This window comes from Vicia villosa, linkage group LG3 (genome assembly GCF_029867415.1).
Source record: "Vicia villosa cultivar HV-30 ecotype Madison, WI linkage group LG3, Vvil1.0, whole genome shotgun sequence".
NCBI lineage: Eukaryota > Viridiplantae > Streptophyta > Magnoliopsida > Fabales > Fabaceae > Vicia > Vicia villosa.
In genome coordinates this window covers 183051873-183077043 of record NC_081182.1, presented here as the reverse complement: position 1 = coordinate 183077043, position 25171 = coordinate 183051873, and the positions used below count along the sequence as shown (strand labels likewise).

General features: G+C 34.1%; 1 protein-coding gene across 1 annotated transcript; it reads right to left on the bottom strand.

Moving 5' to 3' along the window:
* Window positions 1-35: 35 nt before the first annotated feature.
* Window positions 36-1554, bottom strand: LOC131656992 (oxoglutarate-dependent flavonoid 7-O-demethylase 1-like). The gene is made up of 3 exons (XM_058926519.1): window positions 1228-1554; window positions 776-1017; window positions 36-678 (listed from the first exon to the last, which is right to left on the bottom strand). The coding sequence occupies exons 1-3, from the start codon at window positions 1501-1503 to the stop codon at window positions 114-116; spliced, it is 1083 nt and encodes a 360-aa protein (XP_058782502.1). The 5' UTR covers window positions 1504-1554; the 3' UTR covers window positions 36-113.
* Window positions 1555-25171: the final 23617 nt, after the last annotated feature.

The window sequence follows — 25171 nt, the reverse complement described above, 5'->3', positions numbered from 1 at the left end:
CATAAAAGTAAGCTAAGGCATGTAAACATGACACGTGTAAGAAGTAACTTCTGCTATGACTTTGAATTGTATTTAGATTACAAAAAAGATGTATGATTAAACATTAATTATCATTATAATTTCAAACTATCAATAAAGGATTGATCGAGCTTCCTATTGAAAAACCTGTTGAAGTATTCTGCATGTGTCATGTTCTTGTATATTTGTCGGTTATCTTCATCGGTTAACTTTTCAACAGGTCCAATATCTATAGCAGGACTTGGATAGCAGAATGTCACTATTGACAATCTTTCCTTCTCCTTATTCACGACGGCTCGATGCTCCGGTGCTTTGTATATCCCATTTGTCATAACCTCAATTATATGGCCAATGTTAGCAACAATGGCTCCTTCTATTGGTTCAACACTGACCCAATTTCCATCTTTGAGAAACTGCAGTCCTGGAAAATCACCAAAATCAACCAAGAGAGTGATCGCAGAGTTGTCGGCATGAGGAATGATCCCGAGAACTCTTTCAGGCTCTGGACAAGGTGGATAGCAGTTCATCCTTATATCATATAGTCCTTCATGGAAACTTTGTGATATCTTTGTATCATCAATCCCTAAAGCCAATGTAATGAAACTCACTATTGATATTGCTTCCTCCCTCATTTCTTCTGAATATTTTTCTAATGTTTCCCTGATAATATATTGCAAAAGAAAGAACCTTACAAATATAACTACATATGCTGTTCAATTCAGTTCAGTTAAGACATTTAATAATATAATGTATATACCTGAACTGAGGAGGACTTTGAGGCCACAAATCCAATTTTCTATTTTGAATAGGTAAAGATTTAAGGAAGATCATATCATTCCAATCAAGCTTTTGTTCTTGAGATGTAACAAATGCTTGACCATACCCTTCAAGACTTCCTGCTTTCTGTGCCCATCTTTTTTTCTCTTGTATAGGAAGTTCAAAAAATCTCTTAACTTCATTCCCCATATTATTAACAGATGAAACTCCATGATTTACCATCTGCACAAAAATCCGAATATCAAATAAAAATGAAACCAAATAAAACATTCTACTGCTAAAAATAATTACGACACCAGAAACATGATATCGATACTGACACGTAGTTTTGGATATCAACATTGACATAGACACATTTTTCAAAGGTGTCGATGATACATAGTAAATAATTGGAAGCTAGCAGAAAATTGATTAGTTGTTAATTTGCAGTACCTGAAAAACACCCCAGTGTTTACAAGCAAGGTGAAGCTTATGAAGCTCATCTTGGTGTGTATCAGCGTTGACCAACTTTGCTTTATCAATCAAGGGTATTGTAAGAGATGGATCAGAAGAAGGAAAAGTGCAGAAATCATGATCAGAATCGTCTCTTATGTACCTTTGTGGCACTTTTTGTGGATTTTGAAGTGATAATTCTTGAACACTTGGAACTGTAAGTGATGATTCTAAGCTCTTACTTTTCGGATCCATTGCTAAATTCACTTCAAACATGGGTTTGACAAGTTTGGTTGCACCTCTTGTTTTGTCAAAAGGTGATATAATATTTATTTATTTTATGTTAAATCTATATGTCTCTCTATATTTCTATAACATCTATCCCTACGTTTTCATTTTTATATAAAAAACTATTAAAGGACCCGTGCGAACGCAATGTCGATATAAATATTAAATAAATATTATATAATTATAATTAATATATATATATATATATATATATATATATATATATATATATATATATATATATAAATACATATGAATTAAGAAAAAATAACTTAATGATGATTGTCATATAAATATTAATTTAATTTATCAGGTTATACTTGTTGTTAGGATATACATATGAATTATGTTAAAGAATATATATATATATATATATATATATATATATATATATATATATATATATATATGAGTATTTGGTATAATACATTTCACATAGAGATATAATTGTATTAACAATTGATTTTTTCTCAATCATAAAAGGTGCAATGCGTGTGTGTCCTCCACACCCTACACTCATGGTTTTGCAGGGCGGAGGCAATATTTTATAACCAGTGTGTAGGGGTGGCGAAATAGGTCATGGTCCGCTGGTCCTACCCGCGCACCTGCCAAAAATTGGCGGGTCAGGTTAGAATTTTGGACCCGTCGCCCACCAAAGTCCACCCCACAAAAACTTGCCGCCCGCCAAAGCTCCCCCGTCAAAGTCCGCCGCCCGTCAAAACCTACCTCGCCTATGTCCGTCTCGCCATAAGTTCGCCATTTTTTTGGTTAATTCTAGTAATTTCAATTCTTGATGGTTTTATTTTATACATTTATTTGTAATGTATATGTAATATTTTTTAAGTAAAATTTGTTAAAAATATGCTTTTATAAAAAGTTGTTTTAAGAAATAAGTGAAAAATTTAATTGAAAAAATAAAAAAAGCATGTAATTTATTTAATAAAATGAAAAAATAGACGGGAAAATCCGTCGTTCGTCATCTTGGCGGAGCGAGCATGATTTTTATGTCCATTTCACTTGGCGGGCTTGTCCGCTCGCTCGTTTTTTGGCAGGTTTAAGGCGGGGCGGAGCAAACGGTCTATTTTGCCACCCCTCCGTTTGTCCATTTATAAAAATATTTGTAACTTATTTTCGTTTATAAAAATAATTGTATCATCAGTTAACTTTTTCTCATTTATAAAAATAATTGTAACTTAGTCTCGCTTATAAAAACAATTATATCAAGAGTTGATTTTTTCCGATTTATAAAAAAATTTGTAACTTATTCCCGTTTAAAAAATTACTGTATCAACACTAGACTTTAGAATTTTTCCGTTTATAAAAATAATTGTATCAACAATTGATTTTTTCCCGTTTATAAAAATATTTGTAACTTATTCCCGTTTTATAAAAATAATTTTATCAACAGTTGACTTTTCCCGTTTATACAAATACTTATAATTTATTGCCGTTTATAAAAATAATTGTATCAACAGTAAATTGTTTCTTATTTATAAAATTTGTTGTAACTTATTGTCGTGAAGAGAAATATATTAATACGTAAAAATATTTGGCAAAATAAATAATATGAAAGACAAACAAAACAATGAAAGGTATAGAGATGATTTTAAATATATTTTACAATGAACTAAAAAATACGAATAAAATTGGATAAAAATTAAAATAATATTAGAGATAATTAATTATTATTGTTGATTACAATTTTAACTCTGAAAAAATATAGTTCTTGATAAAAAGTAAAAAAATAAATAAAAATTGAGATAGTGTAGTTATTATGTACTATCATTATCAACAATTTTTATGGGTTCCCACCCCTAGTATGTCTACCCCTCTTTTTTCCGCAGACGCACATTATCAACAATTTTTATGGGCTCCCACCCCTAGTATGTCTACCTTGCTTTTTTATGAGCATGATTCAAATTGCAAATTTAAATTATCAAAATATTGCAAAAAAAAGTATAACATCTATATAAGTCAAGAAACAAAAAAATAATAAAATGACATATTATAATTCAATGCAACACATTTAAATCTCATTATTTAACTTTAAATATATATTTAATTTGATTTACCAAAGAAAAATTTGTACAAAAGATGTATATTATTAATATTAATGTTACTTATCACATATATGTCGTTAATTTCTCATATTTGTGTTAGCTACTCATACGAATCAAAAATACTAATGTAATGGAATAAAAACAGCAAAAATATTTAATTCAAATTGCATATCCAATAACAAAAATATAACATTTATAAAAATAAAAAATAACTTATAATTTTATTTATAATCTTGACAGAAAAAGATTTATATACCAACTCTTTCTTTATATTTGATATATTTAATGAAATGAATATAAATTAGAATTAATGTCAAATATTTTTTTATAGATATTAAAGGAATGAATATAAATTAGAATTAATGTCAACTATTTTCAATGGGAAAGATACAATAATGCATATTGAAAGGTGTTATATGCATTTAATTTTTAATTTTTAATTCTATACAAAATCTTTTTTGTATGTTTATTTACAATTATTTTATACTGATTCCTATATTTGAATTTGAATTATGTCAAGGTACTATATATTTGTTGATATTGTATGGAAGGTAGAGAGTTATATGAATTTCACTTTTTTATGATTAATTAACCGTAATGATTACTTTTAGATATTGGAATTGATTGGAAAACTTGTAGCATGCAAAAGAAATAATGATTGTTTTTAGATATTGTCAAATATTAAAGACATAAGGCATGCTAATATGAGTTGATGATGAAAAAAGACAATTGAAGGCATGAAAATCGGATTAAAATATTTGTTTAAACTTGGACATGAAATTAATTTTGGTAGACATCGATTTTCTTATTATGATAGTAGTTATTATAATAGTAGATCAATTATTTCTTAAAAAAATTAATAATTGCAAATGTTAAAAAAGAAGACTAATTATTATCACCTAAAATTACATATTCCCAATGACATTTTCTTCAAACTTCTAATTAAAAAAGACTATTAATTATTACCACCTACAACTAAAACCTACTACAACTAAAATCTACCTCTATTGGGTCCTTTACTTTTTCACCATATGGATGAACGTATGTAAGATCAATATATTTTATTGTCTAACAGATTCAGTTTAATCAATGACAAAGGATTGCGATAAAATAAAATAAAACTATTTAATATTTTATTAAATAAATTAGGATTGGAAAACAAAAAAAAAAAGTTAATGGTGTGAATTTTTTTAGCCATAAATAACTTTTAGAGATATTATTATTATATATTAATTTTAAAAATATTATTATTTCTATGATTAATAATTTGGGACTGTTAACTCAACATAATATTTTTATTAGGTTGATTAATGTATAATTGTTATTAATAAGCTCTCAATGTTGATTATTATGAAAATTTAATGAAAAATGAGACTGTTCTCCCATCAAACCATCTCCACATTTTTTTTGTTAATGTCCTTGATGCAGTCAAATTTTCTACTCTTTGTCACTGGAAAAAAATACATTAATAAATAAAAGACAAGTAAACTAAAAGCAGAGGTTGGAGTGAATCATAAATCTACTATAAATCAAAACAAAAATTTGATGAATGAATAGTGTGGGAATTCAAAAGGTTAATTTTCTGTTTCCAATGTGTTAATTTCTTTAACCGAGAAAAACTGTTGGAAGTATAATAGAGTTTGGGAAAAGACTTTAGGTCAAATATGATTAAATATGATTAATATTTAAAGTAATAAATAACATTGTGCGGAAAAAATTAGAAAGGACTGTGGTTCAAAAGCGGTGTTTGTGACTCTTCTTTTTTCACGTGCGACCTTTCTGTTAAAAAAATAATGTATTTAAGACTTGTTAGCTACAATTAACATTGAGAATCAAAATAATTAAATTGGAAAAAGAAATGAAGCATGCTTGAATTATTTGAAACATAAATATTTGGCACGTAAAGAGTCACATAATAAAAATGGTAATAATTTAATTGGAAGCTTATACAGTATGCTTGTCTAATTTATACTACCTATTTTATTCGTTATCATTTGGAACTGTAATTAATGATGGTTAAGAAAAATTAAAGATGAATTCTTATTTTTTTATAGTATTTTAATAAATAATTAAATGTATTAAATGAGATGGAATCATGTGATTGGTTGGAGGTACACTACCCAACTTTTTATGATGGGTAGAGAAGTTCTCCCCAAAATTAAAATATTCAAAAGATTCAAATCAATTTGAATTAAAAAAATCAATATTGCAATAATTACATTATTTCACAACATTAATTATTAATTATGATTTATTATGGTATATTATAATTTATGATTTATAAATATGGTTGAACATTTGATTTTTTACTGAATCATTGCTGAAAAATAACTTGATATAAAAAATTTAAATTTTGAAACAAATATATTCCCCATTTTTGTAACCATTTATTTTTTTCTCTTTCCAATAAATTGTGATCTAATTATTAGTTACGATATGCCATCTAACCAAGAGTATTATTATTTGTAATAAATAAATATAATTAAATATTTTTTATCTATTAATTTGAAATTAAAATGAATCATATAGATTCTAATTATAATAAGTTTTTTTACTTCTATTATGTCATAATATTAGATATAATTTGTTTATCCCATTGGTTTAAATAAATATTTTATAAGAAAAATCATAACTAATTGAATGAATAAATTTTTATAATACCAAAACTATCTTGCCAAACTTTTATCGGCCCGTGTTTTTTATATCAAACTAATTATTGCAAAACAATATATTAAATTTAACATTTTTTAAATTAACATTATCTCGATTATTTAAAATAATTTGAATTCAAAATTAAATCAATATTTTTATTTATTTATTAGATTTAAAATAAAAATCAATTATCTTAATTAAAAAGGTTTAGGTCAATTTTCGTTATTACTTGATATCATTGCATAAAAAAAGTGGATAAAAAAATAGCCAAACATTGAGAAGTGTCATATCTATTTAGAATGAATAAATTAATACACATAAATGAATAAATCAATATACTTGATATCTTAGAATTGATATAATTGATTATTACCTCCTGTATGTTTTGAAACATGGTTACAAAAATTCAATACAAACCAAACTCTAAGACATGTGAATTCCGTATTTTTGATACACAGACCAAAAGTTTATCAATTATCAGAAACATAATTTTACTTAGAAAATTACTAAACAGAAGGAAAATAGAAGGAAAATAATATAAGAATAATTATCATCAACTATTACTCACCTTAAAAATAGTATAAAATTGGATAATTAAAATAGAATCAGCAGAAACTTTCATAATCCTAAACTCCATAACCCTAAACAGAAATTTCAAGATATAAAAATACAAATGAATAGAGTCCCTTCTAATAATTATTAATTTCACAAAATACAAAAATACACATGAAAACTGGTTGATAAACTAAATCTAACTCATGCATACATGAAAAAACAGAACTTGAAACTTTTCAAAATTGAAAACAATTTTAGAATTGTCGAGTAATCGATCATAAGAAGAATAACAAAATATATAATATTCAGAATAAATATGAACCATTTTCAATAATTCGTTTGAAAACTACTTTGATAAATTTGTAAGAGATGAGTTTATAACATAAACAATAATATTATTAAAAATAGAACTAAATTCAGATCTGGGAAAAAAATTTGAACCTCAGTAAGAGAATGAATAAAAAATAGATCAGAAGTTAGACAGATAAAAATAATATGCTTCAAATCAAACAAACACCACTTATATGTAAATAAAACCATACAACATGGAAATCATCTCCACTCTATCAATCTTGCGGTAAAAGTACAACTTCATTTTTTTCAAAGTTTCGAAAGTACAACTTCATTTTTTTCAAAGTTTAGAAAGTCTTATGTAAACAACCTGCAAATGCAATGTATAAACTGTGAAATCGAATGGAAAAGAGAATTGAACTCAAAGAATTATTAGTGAAAGACGAAGGAATAGTAGCGAATCTGATACCCCGTTTGATACTCTGTTGTTGTTTTCCAATGCCTAAATCCCTTCAAAAGAGGAAAAATAGGTTGGAATTAGAATAGGGTTTACCGAAGTAATTTATGGAGGAAAAATTAGAGATTTGGAATTTTTTTCGGAGGAGAAAGAGAGAGTATGAGGAAGGTGGAGGAAATGAGAGGGAAAATAAATGTTGCTTGTAGTGTACAACTTTATAGATGTATGGAGGAAATTGAAAGGGTTAGGGTTTTGAAAAACTCAATGTTCAAATGTATTCTACAGGGAGAAAAAATGAAAGGGTAGAGTTTATTAAGATGAATGTTCCAATGCAATGAGTGGCATAGAACATAGTGCATATTTTTCATATTCCAATAAAAAAGATTTGCATTAAATTAGTTGTTGGAATGTAATTATGATTAGTTGTGTAATTACTCTCAGGGGTATGTAAAACCATCTTAAATTGACTGTGATTAGGGTAATTAAGGAATTTTGGTGGTAATCAACTTTTATATATTAATTAAAGTAGATTTAATTTAATTTAATAGTTTTTTATTTTTGGCTTTACTATATTTTTTTATTAATTTTTTTAAAATAATTGATTTATAAAGATCAACAATTTGTTAGTATTACGTGCTCTTTTGGAGTCACACGGTGGTTTACATGACGAGAAGGATACCGTTGCTTGGCTTCTTGATTTGGTTAAAGGGTTTTCGGTAGTTACGTGTTATCACCGGTACACTATTTTGCGCACTCCTTTTGGTCCTCATAATAGGAATGATGTGGTTTTGGAAAAAGTGGAAGGTGGAGGTCCCTTTCAAGATCAAAGCTTTTGCTTGAAGGCTTTTTGTGAATAGACTTCCCACTAAAGACCTTTTGATGTATAGAGGTATTAACTTCTCTTCTTCTAATTTGAATTGTTTTTTTTTTGTGATAGGCAATTGGAAAATAGAGACCATTTATTCTTCAATTGCGATGTTAGTAAGGTTGTTTGGAATGAAATTGCTTTGTGGGTGGATTTACCGGGTTGGATCGGGGAAGATTGTATTCCGTTTTTTATGGAATGGTTTTCCATGGGCCGTGTAAAAAATATCAAAGGTGGCAAATTGGGGGTGTTGTGGCTTGCTACTTGTTGGATCATATGGTTGACAAGGAATGGCTTTTGCTTTAGGAATGAGACTTGGAATATTAACAATATTGTGTGGAATATCAAAATTTTGGTTTGGAGGTGGTCGGCTTATGGCGATATTGCTTATCCCAATTGTAGCTTTTACGATTTTAGCAAAGACCCTTTGTTTTTTATGTCATAATTGTAATTGGTTTGTAATTTCGTTTTGTCGGATTTAATCCGGATTGTGTATCAAGGTTGGAGAACCCTTAGTTCTCTCTTATATTAATTCTTGCTTACACAAAAAAAAAAACAATTTGTTAGTATAAATATGTTGTTAGAACAAGATTTGTTCTGATCAATTATCTTAGTTTTGATGATAACAATAATATGAATTTTGCTTAAGATAATATGGTACTCTAATCCAATGCAATTTCCTTTTCAGGAAATATATAAAGAGTACGCATAATTCAGCGCTCAGAAGCTTTGTCTCAAAGGGTTCAGCATGCAACATCAGAACATGGTCTGGCAAGACATCAGAAGATGGTCGAAGCAGAATCAGAACACGGGTCTATGGAAGTATCAGAAGAACAAGAGAACAGAAGCACTGAAGTTCTGATGGTATCACGCTCAGAAGCACTTCAAGGTCAGAAGATCAGAAGATGCTTTGCACCAAGCTGTTTGACTCTGATGATATTCAAACGTTGTATTCACAAACATCAGATCAGAAGGAAGTACAAGTGGCAAGCTACGCTGACTGACAAAAGGAACGTTAAAAGCTATTATAGGCTACGTCAGTAGACACAGCGTGAACAAGGCTCGAGGTAGTTGACAAAAGCGTATAACATTAAATGCGATGCTGTACGGAACACGCAAAGCATTAAATGCACTCAACGGTCATCTTCTCCAACGCCTATAAATATGAAGTTCTGATGAGAAGCAAGGTTAACGATTCTGAACAAAACAACTCCTATTAACTTGCTGAAACTCTGTTCTACTCAAAACTCAGAATCTTCATCTTCACCAAAGCTCACTACATTGCTGTTGTAATATATTAGTGAGATTAAGCTTAAACGTTAAGAGAAATATCACAGTTTGTGATTATAGCTTTTAAGAAGCAATTGTAATACTCTTAGAATTGATTACATTAAGTTGTAAGGAACTAGAGTGATCGTATGGATCAGAATACTCTAGGAAGTCTTAGAGGTTATCTAAGCAGGTTGTAACTAGAGTGATCGTGTGGATCAGAATACTCTAGAAAGTCTTAGAGGGTATCTAAGCAGTTGTTCCTGGAGTGATCAGTGTGTGATCAGAAGACTCTGGAAGACTTAGTTGCTGACTAAGTGGAGAACCATTGTAATCCGTGCGATTAGTGGATTAAATCCTCAGTTGAGGTAAATCATCTCTGCGGGGGTGGACTGGAGTAGTTTAGTTAACAACGAACCAGGATAAAAATAACTGTGCAATTTATTTTTATCTGTCAAGTTTTTAAAGCCACACTTATTCAAACCCCCCCTTTCTAAGTGTTTTTCTATCCTTCAATTGGCATCAGAGCGCCGGTTCTAAGGTGCAAGCACTTAACCGTGTTTAGAAAAGATTCAGGAAGAGAAAAACGCTTCAGTAAAAGATGGCTGATGAAACTGGAAAGTCTACACCTGCATCTACATCTGGCTCTGCTGAGCAACACAACGGTAACAATGGTTATACTAGACCGCCGGTATTTGATGGTGAAAACTTTGAATATTGGAAAGATAAACTGGAAAGTTACTTTCTTGGTCTAGATGGTGATCTATGGGATCTTCTGATGGATGGTTACAAACATCCAGTAAATGCCAGTGGCGTAAAGCTGACAAGGCAAGAAATGAATGATGATCAGAAGAAGCTTTTCAGGAATCATCATAAATGCAGAACTGTTTTGCTGAATGCTATCTCTCATGCTGAGTATGAGAAGATATCTAACAGGGAAACGGCCTATGACATATATGAGTCCTTGAAAATGACTCATGAAGGAAATGCTCAAGTCAAGGAGACTAAAGCTCTCGCTTTAATCTAGAAGTATGAAGCCTTCAAGATGGAGGATGATGAAGACATTGAAAAGATGTTTTCAAGATTTCAAACTCTTACTGCTGGATTGAGAGTTCTTGACAAGGGATACACCAAGGCTGATCACGTAAAGAAGATCATCAGAAGCTTACCCAGAAGATGGGGTCCTATGGTGACTGCATTCAAGATTGCAAAGAATCTGAATGAAGTTTCTCTGGAAGAGCTTATCAGTGCCTTGAGGAGTCATGAAATAGAGCTGGACGCAAATGAGCCTCAAAAGAAAGGTAAGTCTATTGCATTAAAATCCAATATCAAGAAATGCACTAACGCTTTTCAGGCTAGAGAAGAAGATCCTGAAGAATCAGAATCTGAAGAAGAAGATGAACTGTCCTTGATCTCCAGAAGGCTAAATCAACTCTGGAAGAACAAGCAAAGGAAGTTCAGAGGCGTCAGAAGTTCAAAGAAATTTGAACGTGGAGAATCTTCTGATGACAGAAGATTTGACAAGAAGAAGGTCATGTGCTATGAATGCAATGAGCCTGGACACTTCAAGAATGAATGTCCAAAACTTCAGAAGGAAAATACCAAGAAGAAGTTTCATAAAAAGAAAGGTCTTATGGCAACCTGGGATGAGTCAGAAGATGATTCAGACTCTGAAGATGAGCAGGCTAACTGTGCGCTGATGGCGACAGAAGATGACGGATCAGAATCTACATCAGAATCAGATTCTGAAGAGGTATTTTCTGAACTTACTAGAGATGAGTTAGTTTCCGGTCTAACTGAACTTCTGGAATTCAAGTCTCAGATTAGTCTCAAATACAAAAAGCTGAAAAAGCTATTTGAATTTGAAACAAAGAAGCTTGAGTTGGAAAATTCTGAATTAAAAGAAAAACTTTTAAAATTATCCAATAATGTTGGATCTCCTTCTGATTCAGAAAAATCCACTCCTAGTCTAAATCATATTCTGAAAGAATATGATTTAAGTTTCAGGAAGTTCTTATCTAGAAGTATTGGCAGAAGTCAGCTAGCCTCTATGATATATGCTGTGTCTGGAAACAAAAGAGTCGGCATTGGTTTTGAGGGTGAAACCCCATACAAACTTGAACCTGTTGATGAAATGAAATTTACATACAAGCCATTGTATGATCAGTTCAAGTATGGCCACTCCCATGATATTAGGCACACTTCACATGCTCAAAGTTTTCATATAACACACACCAAAAAGCATGTGACACAACCTAGGAAATATCATGAAACTCACATTAAGAATTATCATGCTGTTCCTCCTATTGCTTACAATGTTAAACCCAAGTTCAATCAGAACTTGAGAAAATCTAACAAGAAAGGACCCAAGAAAATGTGGGTACCTAAGGATAAGATTATTCCTATTGCAGATATCCTTGGCTGCAAAAAGGACAAAGCACAACATGTCGTGGTACCTGGACTCTGGATGCTCACGACACAGGACAGGAAGAAGGTCTATGTTCCAAGACCTGGTGCTTAAGTCTGGAGGAGAAGTCAAGTTTGGAGGAGATCAGAAGGGCAAGATAATTGGCTCTGGAACTATAAAGTCTGGTAACTCTCCTTCCATTTCTAATGTACTTCTTGTAGAAGGATTAACACATAACCTCTTATCTATCAGTCAATTGAGTGACAATGGTTATGATATAATCTTTAATCAAAAGTCTTGCAAGGCTGTAAATCAGAAGGATGGCTCAATCCTATTTACAGGCAAGAGGAAGAACAACATTTATAAGACAGATCTGCAAGATCTTATGAGTCAGAAGGTGACTTGTCTTATGTCTGTTTCTGAAGAGCAGTGGGTCTGGCACAGAAGATTAGGTCATGCTAGTTTGAGAAAGATTTCTCAGATTAACAAACTGGATCTTGTCAGAGGACTCCCTAATCTGAAATTCAAATCAGATGCTCTTTGTGAAGCATGTCAGAAGGGCAAGTTCTCCAAACCTGCATTCAAGTCCAAGAATGTTGTTTCTACCTCAAGGCCATTAGAACTCTTGCACATTGATCTGTTTGGCCCAGTCAAAACAGCATCTGTCAGAGGGAAGAAATATGGATTAGTCATCGTAGATGATTATAGCCGCTGGACGTGGGTAAAATTCTTGAAACACAAGGATGAGTCTCATTCAGTGTTCTTTGATTTCTGCATTCAGATTCAATCTGAAAAAGAGTGTAAAATCATAAAGGTCAGAAGTGATCATGGTGGTGAATTTGAGAACAGATCCTTTGAAGAATTCTTCAAAGAAAATGGTATTGCCCATGATTTCTCTTGTCCTAGAACTCCACAGCAAAATGGAGTTGTAGAACGAAAGAATAGGACTCTGCAAGAAATGGCCAGAACCATGATCAATGAAACCAATATGGCTAAGCACTTCTGGGCAGAAGCAATAAACACTGCATGCTATATTCAGAATAGAATCTCTATCAGACCTATTCTAAATAAGACTCCTTATGAATTGTGGAAGAATAAAAAGCCCAACATTTCATATTTCCATCCTTTTGGATGTGTATGTTTTATTCTGAACACTAAAGATCGTCTTGGTAAGTTTGATTCCAAAGCACAAAAATGTTTCCTTCTTGGATATTCTGAACGCTCAAAAGGCTACAGAGTATACAATACTGAAACATTGATTGTAGAAGAATCAATCAATATCAGGTTTGATGATAAGCTTGGTTCTGAAAAACCAAAGCAGTTTGATAATTTTGCAGATTGTGATATTGATATATCAGAAGTTGTTGAGCCAAGAAGCAACGCATCAGAAGCAGAGCTTCTCAGAAGCAAAGAATCGGAAGATCAAGTATCAGCTTCTCTGGAGAATCTAAGCATTTCTGAAGAACCATCTGTCAGAAGATCATCCAGACTCATCTCTGATCATTCAGAAGATGTCATTCTTGGAAAGAAGGATGATCCTATCAGAACAAGAGCATTCCTTAAGAACAATGCAGACTGTCAATTAGGTCTTGTATCTTTGATCGAACCAACTTCTGTTGATCATGCTCTAGAAGATCCAGACTGGATAATTGCTATGCAAGAAGAACTGAATCAGTTTACAAGGAATGATGTTTGTGATCTTGTTCCTAGACCAGTTGGATTCAATATAATCGGTACAAAATGGGTCTTCAGAAACAAGCTCAGTGAGAAAGGTGAAGTGGTAAGAAACAAAGCCAGACTGGTGGCTCAGGGTTATAGTCAGCAAGAAGGGATTGACTATACAGAAACCTTTGCACCAGTGGCCAGGTTAGAATCTATTCGTCTATTAATTTCATTTGCCACTCAACATAACATCACTCTCTATCAGATGGATGTTAAGAGTGCCTTCTTAAATGGTTATATAGATGAAGAAGTTTATGTCCATCAACCTCCTGGTTTTGAAGACTCTATGTCTCCTAATCATGTTTTTAAACTTAAGAAATCATTGTATGGATTGAAACAAGCTCCCAGAGCTTGGTATGAACGCTTAAGTTCTTTCCTTCTGGATAATGGTTTCACTAGAGGAAAAGTGGACACTACTCTCTTTTGTAAAACCTTTAAAAGGGATATTTTAATTTGTCAAATATATGTAGATGATATTATTTTTGGAACTTCTAATGCTACACTTGGAAAGGAGTTTGCTGAGTCTATGCAGGCTGAGTTTGAAATGAGCATGATGGGAGAACTCAAGTATTTCCTTGGAATACAAATAAATCAAACATCAGAAGGAACGTATGTTCACCAAACCAAGTATGTGAAGGAACTTCTGAAGAAGTTTAATCTTCTAGACTGCAATGATGCCAAAACTCCTATGCATCCAACATGCATCCTAGGTAAGGATGAGGTAAGTAAGAAGGTAGATCAGAAGTTATACAGAGGTATGATTGGATCTCTTCTATATTTGACCGCTTCTAGACCTGACATTCTGTTCAGTGTTTGTTTGTGTGCTAGATTCCAATCAGATCCTAGAGAATCTCATTTAACTGCTGTTAAGAGAATTCTAAGGTATCTGAAAGGTACTACTAATGTTGGCTTAGTTTACAGAAAATCTAAAGAATACAACTTAGTAGGATTCTACGATGCTGACTATGCTGGAGACAGAATTGAAAGAAAGAGTACTTCAGGAAGTTGCCAATTTCTTGGAAGTCATTTGATCTCCTGGTATAGCAAGAAGCAAGCAACTATTGCTCTATCAACAACAGAAGCAGAATATGTCGCTGCTGCTGGTTGCAGTACACAGATGCTCTGGATGAAGAGTCAGTTAGAAGATTATCAGATATATGAGAGTAACATTCCTATATTCTGTGATAATACTTCTGCTATATGTTTATCTAAGAATCCTATTCTTCATTCAAAAGCTAAACATATTGAGATTAAACATCATTTCATAAGGGACTATGTTCAGAAGGGTGTTATATCTTTAAACTTTGTGGATACAGACCATCAATGGGCTGATATCTTTACAAAACCCCTGGCTGAAGATAGGTTTAAGTTCATTCTGAAGAACATCAGTATGGGTTTATGCCCAGAATGAGAAGATGAGAAGTTCTTACGTATGAGTATCTTCTGAAATGAATGTGGATTTTTTAAATCAGAAGTTCTGATTGAAATCTTTTAGAAATTATGATTCGGTTATTACTAACGTTTCATTGTCTAAGTTGATTCAGAACCTCTTTTAAAGCAAAACAGCTGTAACGTTTTATCTCGGGATGGTAAACCTATCGTTACTATTCATGGATAAGCGCGCGTGCAGTTGAAGGGACGCCGACCATAGGTAACTGTGCTAGTCACCTCATTTGTCTTTATTATCTCTCCTCACGTCACGTAACATTAAATGCTATTCATCATTTGCTTCATTTTATTTTCTTTTAAATACTCTTCAAACGCTTCTCCTTCCCTCTTATATTTTTGCTATCTCTCCTCTGTCTTTGTTTTCCTTCTCTATCTTTTTGCATTCATATCAAACCCTAGATGTTCATTATCTGCAAATCCATCATGAACTCTTCATTAAGCCCAGGAAACCATGAAAATGATCAAAACAAAAAGAGAAAAGCTGTTGAAACATCTCCTTCCAAACCCAAAAAGATAAAGATCACCTATGACCCTCTCAAGGTGAATCCATTCGAAGCAATGTTATCTGGAAACTATTATAGACGTGTGTTTCAACCCCCTGGTGAAAGCCCTCCATCATCTCCATCTTCTTCCTCATCTTGTTTCCTTCAAGACTCAACTTCCTCCTCATCTAACCTTTCCTCTCCCTCAACCCATTCCAAAGAAATCTCTTCTTTTTCACCTGCTGAGAATGTTGTCTCTGATAAAGATTGTGGAAGATCTGCATCAGAACCAAGTCTCCCTGACCCCTCGCCTGGAAGCCCAAGAAGCAGCCAATGCTGAGTTTCGCTCCTTCATGGCAAGGCAAGCTACAAGCACTGACGGGATTCATGATGTTCTGGCGCGGATTTTGCGTAGGCTAGGATCTTAGTCCTTTGGTCTTTGTAGTTTTCTTTCCTTGTTGCATCTGTTTTCCTGCATTCCTCTCTTGTAATCTTTCTTTTTGATTATCAATGAAAAGTTTCTTTGTTTTTACATTCCAGTGATTTTATTTGTCGTTTTATTCATCTGAATCTTTTGATATATTCTTTTTGATGTTATGACAAAAAGGGGGAGAAGATAAATGATAAATGATTTGATTAATCTATCAGTTGCTGGGTAAAGCTCCCACACATTTACTAACAAGAACTGCAAGTTCTATATGGTTTAAGTGTTTTGCAGGTATAAAGAAGTGAAGAGAATCTTCAAAGCAAACACAAGAAGCAAAACCATAAGAAGTGTTATTCTGTAAAAAGAATAAGCTCATGGAAACTGAAGCAAGCTGAGTGCTATCAAGCTTCAGAAATCAGAAGCAAGAATGAATCAGAAGCACTGATAATAGAATTTGATCCATATTTGTCTATTTGCTCTGACAAAATTCTATTTGCTCTGATACATTATTTTAGCCTATATGGCTCTGATACATATAATGTGTTCTAATATACATTTTATGTTCTGACTCGTTCATGCTGACTTTTGTCGTTTAGTTTTTGTGCTGTAACATTTCAGGATGTAGAGATGCTCTGATGGTGCTCTGGTACATTCAACAATGTTCTGATACAAATATAGCATGAAGTGATGTTGGTAGAAATTCAAAGCTCTGAAGCTATCCGAGGGAAGCAGAAATCAGAAGCTGTGAATGTTCTAAAGATCCAGAAAACTCAAGTTCTGAAGCTGTCCTAAATGGAAGCAGAAATCAGAAGCTGTGAATGTTCTGAAGATCAAAGAAATTCAAGTTCTGAAGCTGTCCTAAATGGAAGCAGAAATCAGAAGCTGTGAATGTTCTGAAGATCAAAGAAATTCAAGTTCTGAAGCTGTCCTAGATGGAAGCAGGAATCAGAAGCTGTGAGTGTTCTAGGGATCTAAAGAAATTCTAGTTCTGAAGCTGTCCAATGGAAGCAGAAGTCAGAAGCTATGAATTCTCTAAAGACAGAAGCTTATGTGATCGTCTCTACCGAAATAATCAGGGAAGTCTTTTATTAAAGTTCTTTGAGTATTTATTTCAGGGGAAGATTATTTATCTCAGGGGGAGATTGTTAATCTCAAGGGGAGACATATTCATATGCTTATGCTATAGCTGTGTAATTTGTCTTTTGCCGTCTGCTCTTTCTGATCGCAAATTCATATCATTTATATATGTTTTTGTCATCATCAAAAAGGGGGAGATTGTTAGAACAAGATTTGTTCTGATCAATTATCTTAGTTTTGATGATAACAATAATATGAATTTTGCTTAAGATAATATGGTACTCTAATCCAATGCAATTTCCTTTTCAGGAAATATATAAAGAGTACGCATAATTCAGCGCTCAGAAGCTTTGTCTCAAAGGGTTCAGCATGCAACATCAGAACATGGTCTGGCAAGACATCAGAAGATGGTCGAAGCAGAATCAGAACATGGGTCTATGGAAGCATCAGAAGAACAAGAGAACAGAAGCACTGAAGTTCTGATGGTATCACGCTCAGAAGCATTTCAAGGTCAGAAGATCAGAAGATGCTTTGCACCAAGCTGTTTGACTCTGATGATATTCAAACGTTGTATTCACAAACATCAGATCAGAAGGAAGTACAAGTGGCAAGCTACGCTGACTGACAAAAGGAACGTTAAAAGCTATTATAGGCTACGTCAGTAGACACAGCGTGAACAAGGCTCGAGGTAGTTGACAAAAGCGTATAACATTAAATGCGATGCTGTACGGAACACGCAAAGCATTAAATGCACTCAACGGTCATCTTCTCCAACGCCTATAAATATGAAGTTCTGATGAGAAGCAAGGTTAACGATTCTGAACAAAACAACTCCTATTAACTTGCTGAAACTCTGTTCTACTCAAAACTCAGAATCTTCATCTTCATCAAAGCTCACTACATTGCTGTTGTAATATATTAGTGAGATTAAGCTTAAACGTTAAGAGAAATATCACAGTTTGTGATTATAGATTTTAAGAAGCAATTGTAATACTCTTAGAATTGATTACATTAAGTTGTAAGGAACTAGAGTGATCGTGTGGATCAGAATACTCTAGGAAGTCTTAGAGGTTATCTAAGCAGGTTGTAACTAGAGTGATCGTGTGGATCAGAATACTCTAGAAAGTCTTAGAGGGTATCTAAGCAGTTGTTCCTGGAGTGATCAGTGTGTGATCAGAAGACTCTGGAAGACTTAGTTGCTGACTAAGTGGAGAACCACTGTAATCCGTGCGATTAGTGGATTAAATCCTCAGTTGAGGTAAATCATCTCTGCGGGGGTGGACTGGAGTAGTTTAGTTAACAACGAACCAGGATAAAAATAACTGTGCAATTTATTTTTATCTGTCAAGTTTTTAAAGCCACACTTATTCAAACCCCCCCTTTCTAAGTGTTTTTCTATCCTTCATATGTATATTTGTAAAGGATTTACATGAGACAACACATTATTCATTAAAATTAGCATAGTTTTGGTTTAACAATGACAAAATAATTAAAGACTCTTTTTAATCACGATTTAATAGACAAACATTTTATGAGATCCTATTTATATACGATTTAACCATGATAAATTTTGGACTTTATGCAATAGTTCGTCATGCACGCTCTTAAAGAAGGCCATGGAAGTCAGGTAGATAATATTCCTCACCAAAAGTAAGGCTCCTAGTCGCTTTCTTATCACAATTAACGCTCTTTTATTACAATGGATGTGCATTATTTGAAGCAGGCACCCCTTGATCGCACCACTCGCCTACTCATGAAAACATGAACATTGACGTGTCATGAAACACCAAAACCATAGATGCTTAATCAAACAAGAAAAGTCACGTCCTCTTGAAGAATAGGAAAATTAATGGCTCCACGCTCTTAGTGGCAAAATAAATTGTCCATGGGTCCTAGAATCCAAACCCAGTTAGACCTCATAAATACCTCAACCTCTGGGTCAAGAAGGGACATTTATTTTACTCGACAATCACTTATATACAGAGCTTCTCACAATTCTTGCGCGAGCTTGCTCCCACCACCACAACAAACCTACAACTCTCAGACAACCCTACACAATTAAGAATTGTCACTCATCGACAGCCTACCACGACTCTCGGCCACCAGTTACTAGAATCTTGTGAAGAAATTGGTCTATTAATTTGCAGCGAACAAGCACAAGAATATGTCTTACCACCAGCGAGTTCAACATTTGCCAAGGCCCTTTTAAATCTTTGAGGGAGTACCTCGACTAATTTATTGACGTGAGTATTAAGGTAGTTCACCCCAATTAGGAGATGTTTTTCGTGGGAACATTTCAAAATGGGCTAAGGGCTGGGCATTTTAAGGAGTCCCACACCTAGAGGCCTGCAACTTCCCTGGTGGAGGTAGTGATGTATGCAAAATGTTATATAAAGGGCGGGGATAGAAACTCCAAAAAGAAAGATAGATATTTTAAGGAGAGGACAACTGGAAACTCTAATAACTTGCAACACCCGTGCAAGAATCACTATACCTCGCTCGTCAGAGACAAGGTGACCTTCAAATGGAGAGCAAGACCTACATAATATTTCACTTCTTTGAACACTCAACGTGACAAATATGGTGTGAGGTCCTCCATACACACGACATTCCTCTTCCTCCATCCCCCAAAACAAACATCATGGGACCTGAACCTAGCATGTGGTGTAAGTTTCACAAGGTTAAAGGGAAGCACACAGAAGACTGCTTCCAACTAAAGAAAGGGATAAATCATCCAAGAGGGCCACCTTGGAAGGAGCCTAACTACCCCAAATATGGCAAAGAGCTTAAATGCAATCAGGGGACTGATGGCTAGAAAAGTCAAAAGAAAGTGATAAGTAGAGGACACCGAGAAAACATCATTCTTCAAAGGATTCCACACCCACTTTTCTATGTCTAAGGAGAAAATATGCCCTTGAATAACTGAGAGAAAATTAACAACCATAGGTTCTTCATGTACAAAAAAAAGATCTCATCCATTTGAAGTCACAAAATAAGGTATCACCAACCCACCTACCAACCTGACCAAAACTCCTCTTAGGATACTGTGTGATCATAAACAACCTAGGGAACCTATCCTTAAAAGGTATACTCTCAATCCAAGGATTAGGCCAACAATGTGTATGAAACCCCAATCCGACCATCTTAATGCTACTATCCACAAACCATCCCAAAGGATCTTTTTGCTTTGAGCCAAGAAGAGAAACTCCTTTCCACCAGGAGAAGGCCTTTCGAAAACTATAATCTCTACTGTCTCTTAAAGAAGAGACAACATCATCATTGTAACATGCAACAAGGACATCCTTCCAAAGACTAGAGGCACTTGAAATATGACGCTGCCTTCACATAGCCAAAAGAGCTAATTTTACTATACGAAAATCTCTAGCCCCCAAACCATCTTTACTATTAGGTTATCACACATCAGCCCAACTAACACAATAAATTTTAGAATCTCCCTTGACACCTCCCCAAAGGATCCTTCTTTGAATCTGAATAATTTTCCTCAATACCTTTACAAGAATTTTTAGATAAGACAAGAAAAAGACAGGGATGTCATTAAGCGCAAAATTAAGTAAAACCACCCGACCACCCAAGCTAACAAACATGTGCTTCCAAGAATTGAGCCTTTTAGCAAGCAGGTTAACAAGGGGATCCCAAGTCACTTCTCTGCTAAGAATAGCTCCAATAGGAAGCCCCAAATACTTAAAAGGAAGAGTCTCAATTCAACAGTGAAGAAAGTCACCAACAAACAACAATATTTAAAAAGACAAGATCCATATAAACACCTACCAGGCTACCCTTAGCAAAATTGACAAGAAGGCCAAAAGCGAGCTCAAAACCCCTAATTATAGTCTTTATAGTCTAAAGATTAGGTCTGCTAGGATAATAATGCCATATGCATACACAAGATGGGAGACTACCAAATCTGAAGCTCCTATCCTAAAACCACAAAACAAACTCGATTTCACTGCCATCTTAAATAACCCACTTAAGCCCTCCGCCACTAGAAGAAAAAGGAAGGGGACAGGGGATCCCCTTGCTTTAAGCCCCGTTGAGTGCTAATCTCTTGAGTTGGAAAACCATTAATCAACACTGCGAGATTTCCAAAAAACACATTGGCTCTAATCTAAGATCTCCATTTATCATTAAAACCAAAACGAACCAACATATAATCCAGAAACTCCCAACTTACTAAGTCATAGGCTTTTTCAAAATCAACCTTAAAATGAAACAAGGATTCCTAGACTTCTTAGCCAGGCTAATTACTTCATTCAAAGCTACCTCATGAATCACCAACATTACCTTTTAGATAGACAGATTGGTTAAGGGACACGAGCTTATCCAGGACCTTCCCTAGTCTAGAAGCTAACACTTTAGCCACTAATTTATATAAGGAAAAAACTAAAGAAAGAGATCTGAAATCACTAAGTTGAATATGAGGTTTAACCTTATGGATCAAGGTGACAAAGTAAGATGCAAATGAACAAGGTAATGAGGCAAACCGATGAAACTGATCAAACATAACTCAACTCCTCTCCAAACAGATTCTAAAACCTTCTAAGAAAAGAGAAAGTAAAACCATCTACGTTAGGACTCTTGTTACCCTCACACGCGGTGATAGCACTATCTAACTCATGCAAGGAAAAAGGAGTAGGCTTTGATTTCACTTGTTAGACATGTAACTGCATACACAGTGAATTGTGGAGGTTTGAAAAAATTAATTTAAAATAATATCATTTGTAAAATCAGAGTTTAAAAACATTTTAAAAACATACTAGTAAATAAGCAGTGGAAAACTAAAGGAAAGATAATAAAGTAAAGAGATAAGGATAGAGAGATACACCAGAGATTTATACAAGTTAGACCTTAATTGACCTACTCTTATCGTGAATAATTATTCTTGAGAGTATCTAACAAACTTGAGAGATTTTAGAAGGATATAATCACAACCTCTTTATACAAGAAAATAAAATTTGAATGCTAACTTCCAACAAGAGATAAGGCTAAAATTTCAAACATTTGTCATATTTTTACAATTTTTTCAAAATACAATAGTTCATATGGGGTATGTCTATAAAAAAGTTAATAGTACAGGATTTTACGACAAATTCGACATGTTTTATAATTTTATAGATTTTTGAAAAATTCGATAGTTCATATTCGTTAGGCAAAAAAAATATATAAAATTAACACTACCCCATTTACGGCCTATTCCACAGTTCAAGAGCAACGGTACAACACACTCTACGGTATGATTGATGCTCAAAGCTACCGACTCTCTTCCTTCACAAACACTTTTATGCAACACTACCCATTCCCTCAAGTTCATGCAGCTCAACCTCCACCTCCGGATCAAGAGAGAAATGAAGATGATGATGCGTAGTGTCCTCTTTTCATGAATGAACCATTTACATTTTTTTATGAACAATTTAAGTGTTTTTGTGTTTTTATTTTAATGTTATGCTGAATAATTTTCTTCCGTACTATGTGTTTGTGTAAGAATATTATTTGAGCTATATCCTCATTGTGTGTTTAGTTATTTATGTTATTGTTACCTTTTTTTAACTTTGTCATTAAGCATTGTTTTATGTGAATGATTGCTTTGTGATTATGATTGCAAAAGGGTTTGGTAATGATCAATCTTGAATGATATTATCCCACCATTTATAATATTGCTTGTATCTTTTTGATGTTGTCAAAGGGGGAGAATATGCAGTGAGTTAGCACCAAGACAGGGGGAGCATGCAGAAAGGGGGAGCAAGCACTCTGTTTCACTCGGTTCCATGTAATGCCTCGACAAAAATTCACAAGTTTTGCCATCATCAAAAGGGGGAGTATGCGAGGGCAAATTGTGTAGTTTTCATGATGTCAAAACATTGTGAACTCAATACAATCAAAGTGAAATCAAAGAAAGCAAATGGATGCAACAAAGGAAAGTATTTTTGGCCACAAGACCTCAATAGGTCGACTCACAGGTACAACAGGTCGACCTATTGCATACAGTTGCGAAGGATTCCATGTAAAGGCAGAATGCATCGACGCATTGCCTCCTCAGGTCGACGCATGGCATTTTGGAGGAATCTCGGGTATGCGCACGCCGACCCTTCAGGTCGACGCATCTAATATTGGTGACTCAAGGATTCAGTGTACGAACAAAATACGTCAACGCATTGATGGCTCAGGTCGACGCATGGCATTTTGAGGAAATCTTGGGTATGCGCACGCCGACCCTTTAGGTCGATGCAAGTGTCACACTCAGTTCAAATTCAGGTGCAAAATTCTCAATTGGTCGACCTATGCAGGGGAGCAGGTCGACCTATCGCTTCTTATACTGGTTTTTTGTTGTGTTTTAATTGGCCTATGCACGGATGTGGTATAAATATCCAATTGATCATTCTTAAACATTTAACAAGAAACGTGAAAGATATACTCAACCTTCTTCTCATCTTCAACCTTTCACTTATTGATCGAAAATCACACATAATCATCTTTTTCGATCGGAGTAAGGAACGTGTGTTGATAAGGTTCGATGGTAGATATTTGTCTTGTTCGAGATTCGACGGTAGACATTTATCTTGTTCGAGTGAAGACTGTTTAGGGTGTTTCTTGTATAAAACCTTAGGGTTTTTCCTTCTTCATCAAAGATTTGGTTCGAAGGTTTTTGACGATCGATTCGCTTTGGTAATCAATTCAGCCGTGCATAAGGGATTGAGGGATTGAAGATCCGCTCAACAAATTTGCTACAACCGGAGGATTGAAAAGGAACAATCGGGGTCTTGATCGGTGAAGATCATTGACATTGACTTAATTCAACTTGAATCAAGGGGAGGATCGAATTGTATTCAATTTTACTGCATGTGTGTAGTTGGTGATTGGTAATTCTATCCTTGTTAAACATTTTGCAATTAAATAAAACTTTCCTAATTTCATTTGAAATTAGGGGCAGACGTACTCCTGCGAGGACGATAGAGGAACTTCCTTAACAAATCTCGTGTTCTTTATCATTCTTACTTTTATCTTGTTTCTATTCGTTTTGTTAAATTTTCATCGTTGAACAAAAATTAAAGTTTGGTAAATATCGATCACCAAGTGTTCGATAAAATTCCTCAATCAATATTTGTTCAAATTTTGGTATAAACGTTCATTGTGAGTAATATACTATTAAGTGTGTAATTGACGTAATTGATAAATTCGTTAAAACGTAATTCATTATTCGCCGTTTTTCATGCGTTCGGTTTAGTGCACATATCCGGTCCCCGATAACGCGATCGCTCGGAGACGATTAAGTGATTCAGGGAAGTCACGTTTCAATAGCTAAAATTTTCTTAAGTCGGAAAAAGGTGGTCTATTCACCCCCCTCTAGACCATTCCTTTCGTCTAACACCAAAGACCAGAGGCACTTGAAATATGACGCTGCCTCCACATAGCCAAAAGAGCTAATTTTACTATACGAAAATCTCTAGCCCCAAACCATCTTTACTATTAGGTTTTCACACATCAGCCCAACTAACACAATAAATTTTAGAATCTCCCTTGAAACCTCCCCAAAGAATCCTTCTTTGAATCTTAAGAATTTTTAGATAAGACAAGAAAAAGACAAGGATGTCATTAAGCACAAAATTAAGTAAAACCACCCGACCACCCAAGCTAACAAACATGTGCTTCCAAGAATTGAGCCTTTTACCAATCGTTAGTTGGTTCAGTGGTGATTGGCGCTGGACTTGATAGGGAGAACCACGGTTCGATCCCCCGCAACTGCGATCGGGAGGGGACTGAAACCACTTGATGCCAGAACTGACCCCCGAACCGGACTAAACCGGTGGTGATAAACGAAAAAAAAAAGAATTGAGCCTTTTAGCAAGCAGGTTAACAAGGGGATCCCAAGTCACTTCTCTGCTAAGAATAGCTCCAATAGGAAGCCCTAAATACTTAAAAGGAAGAGT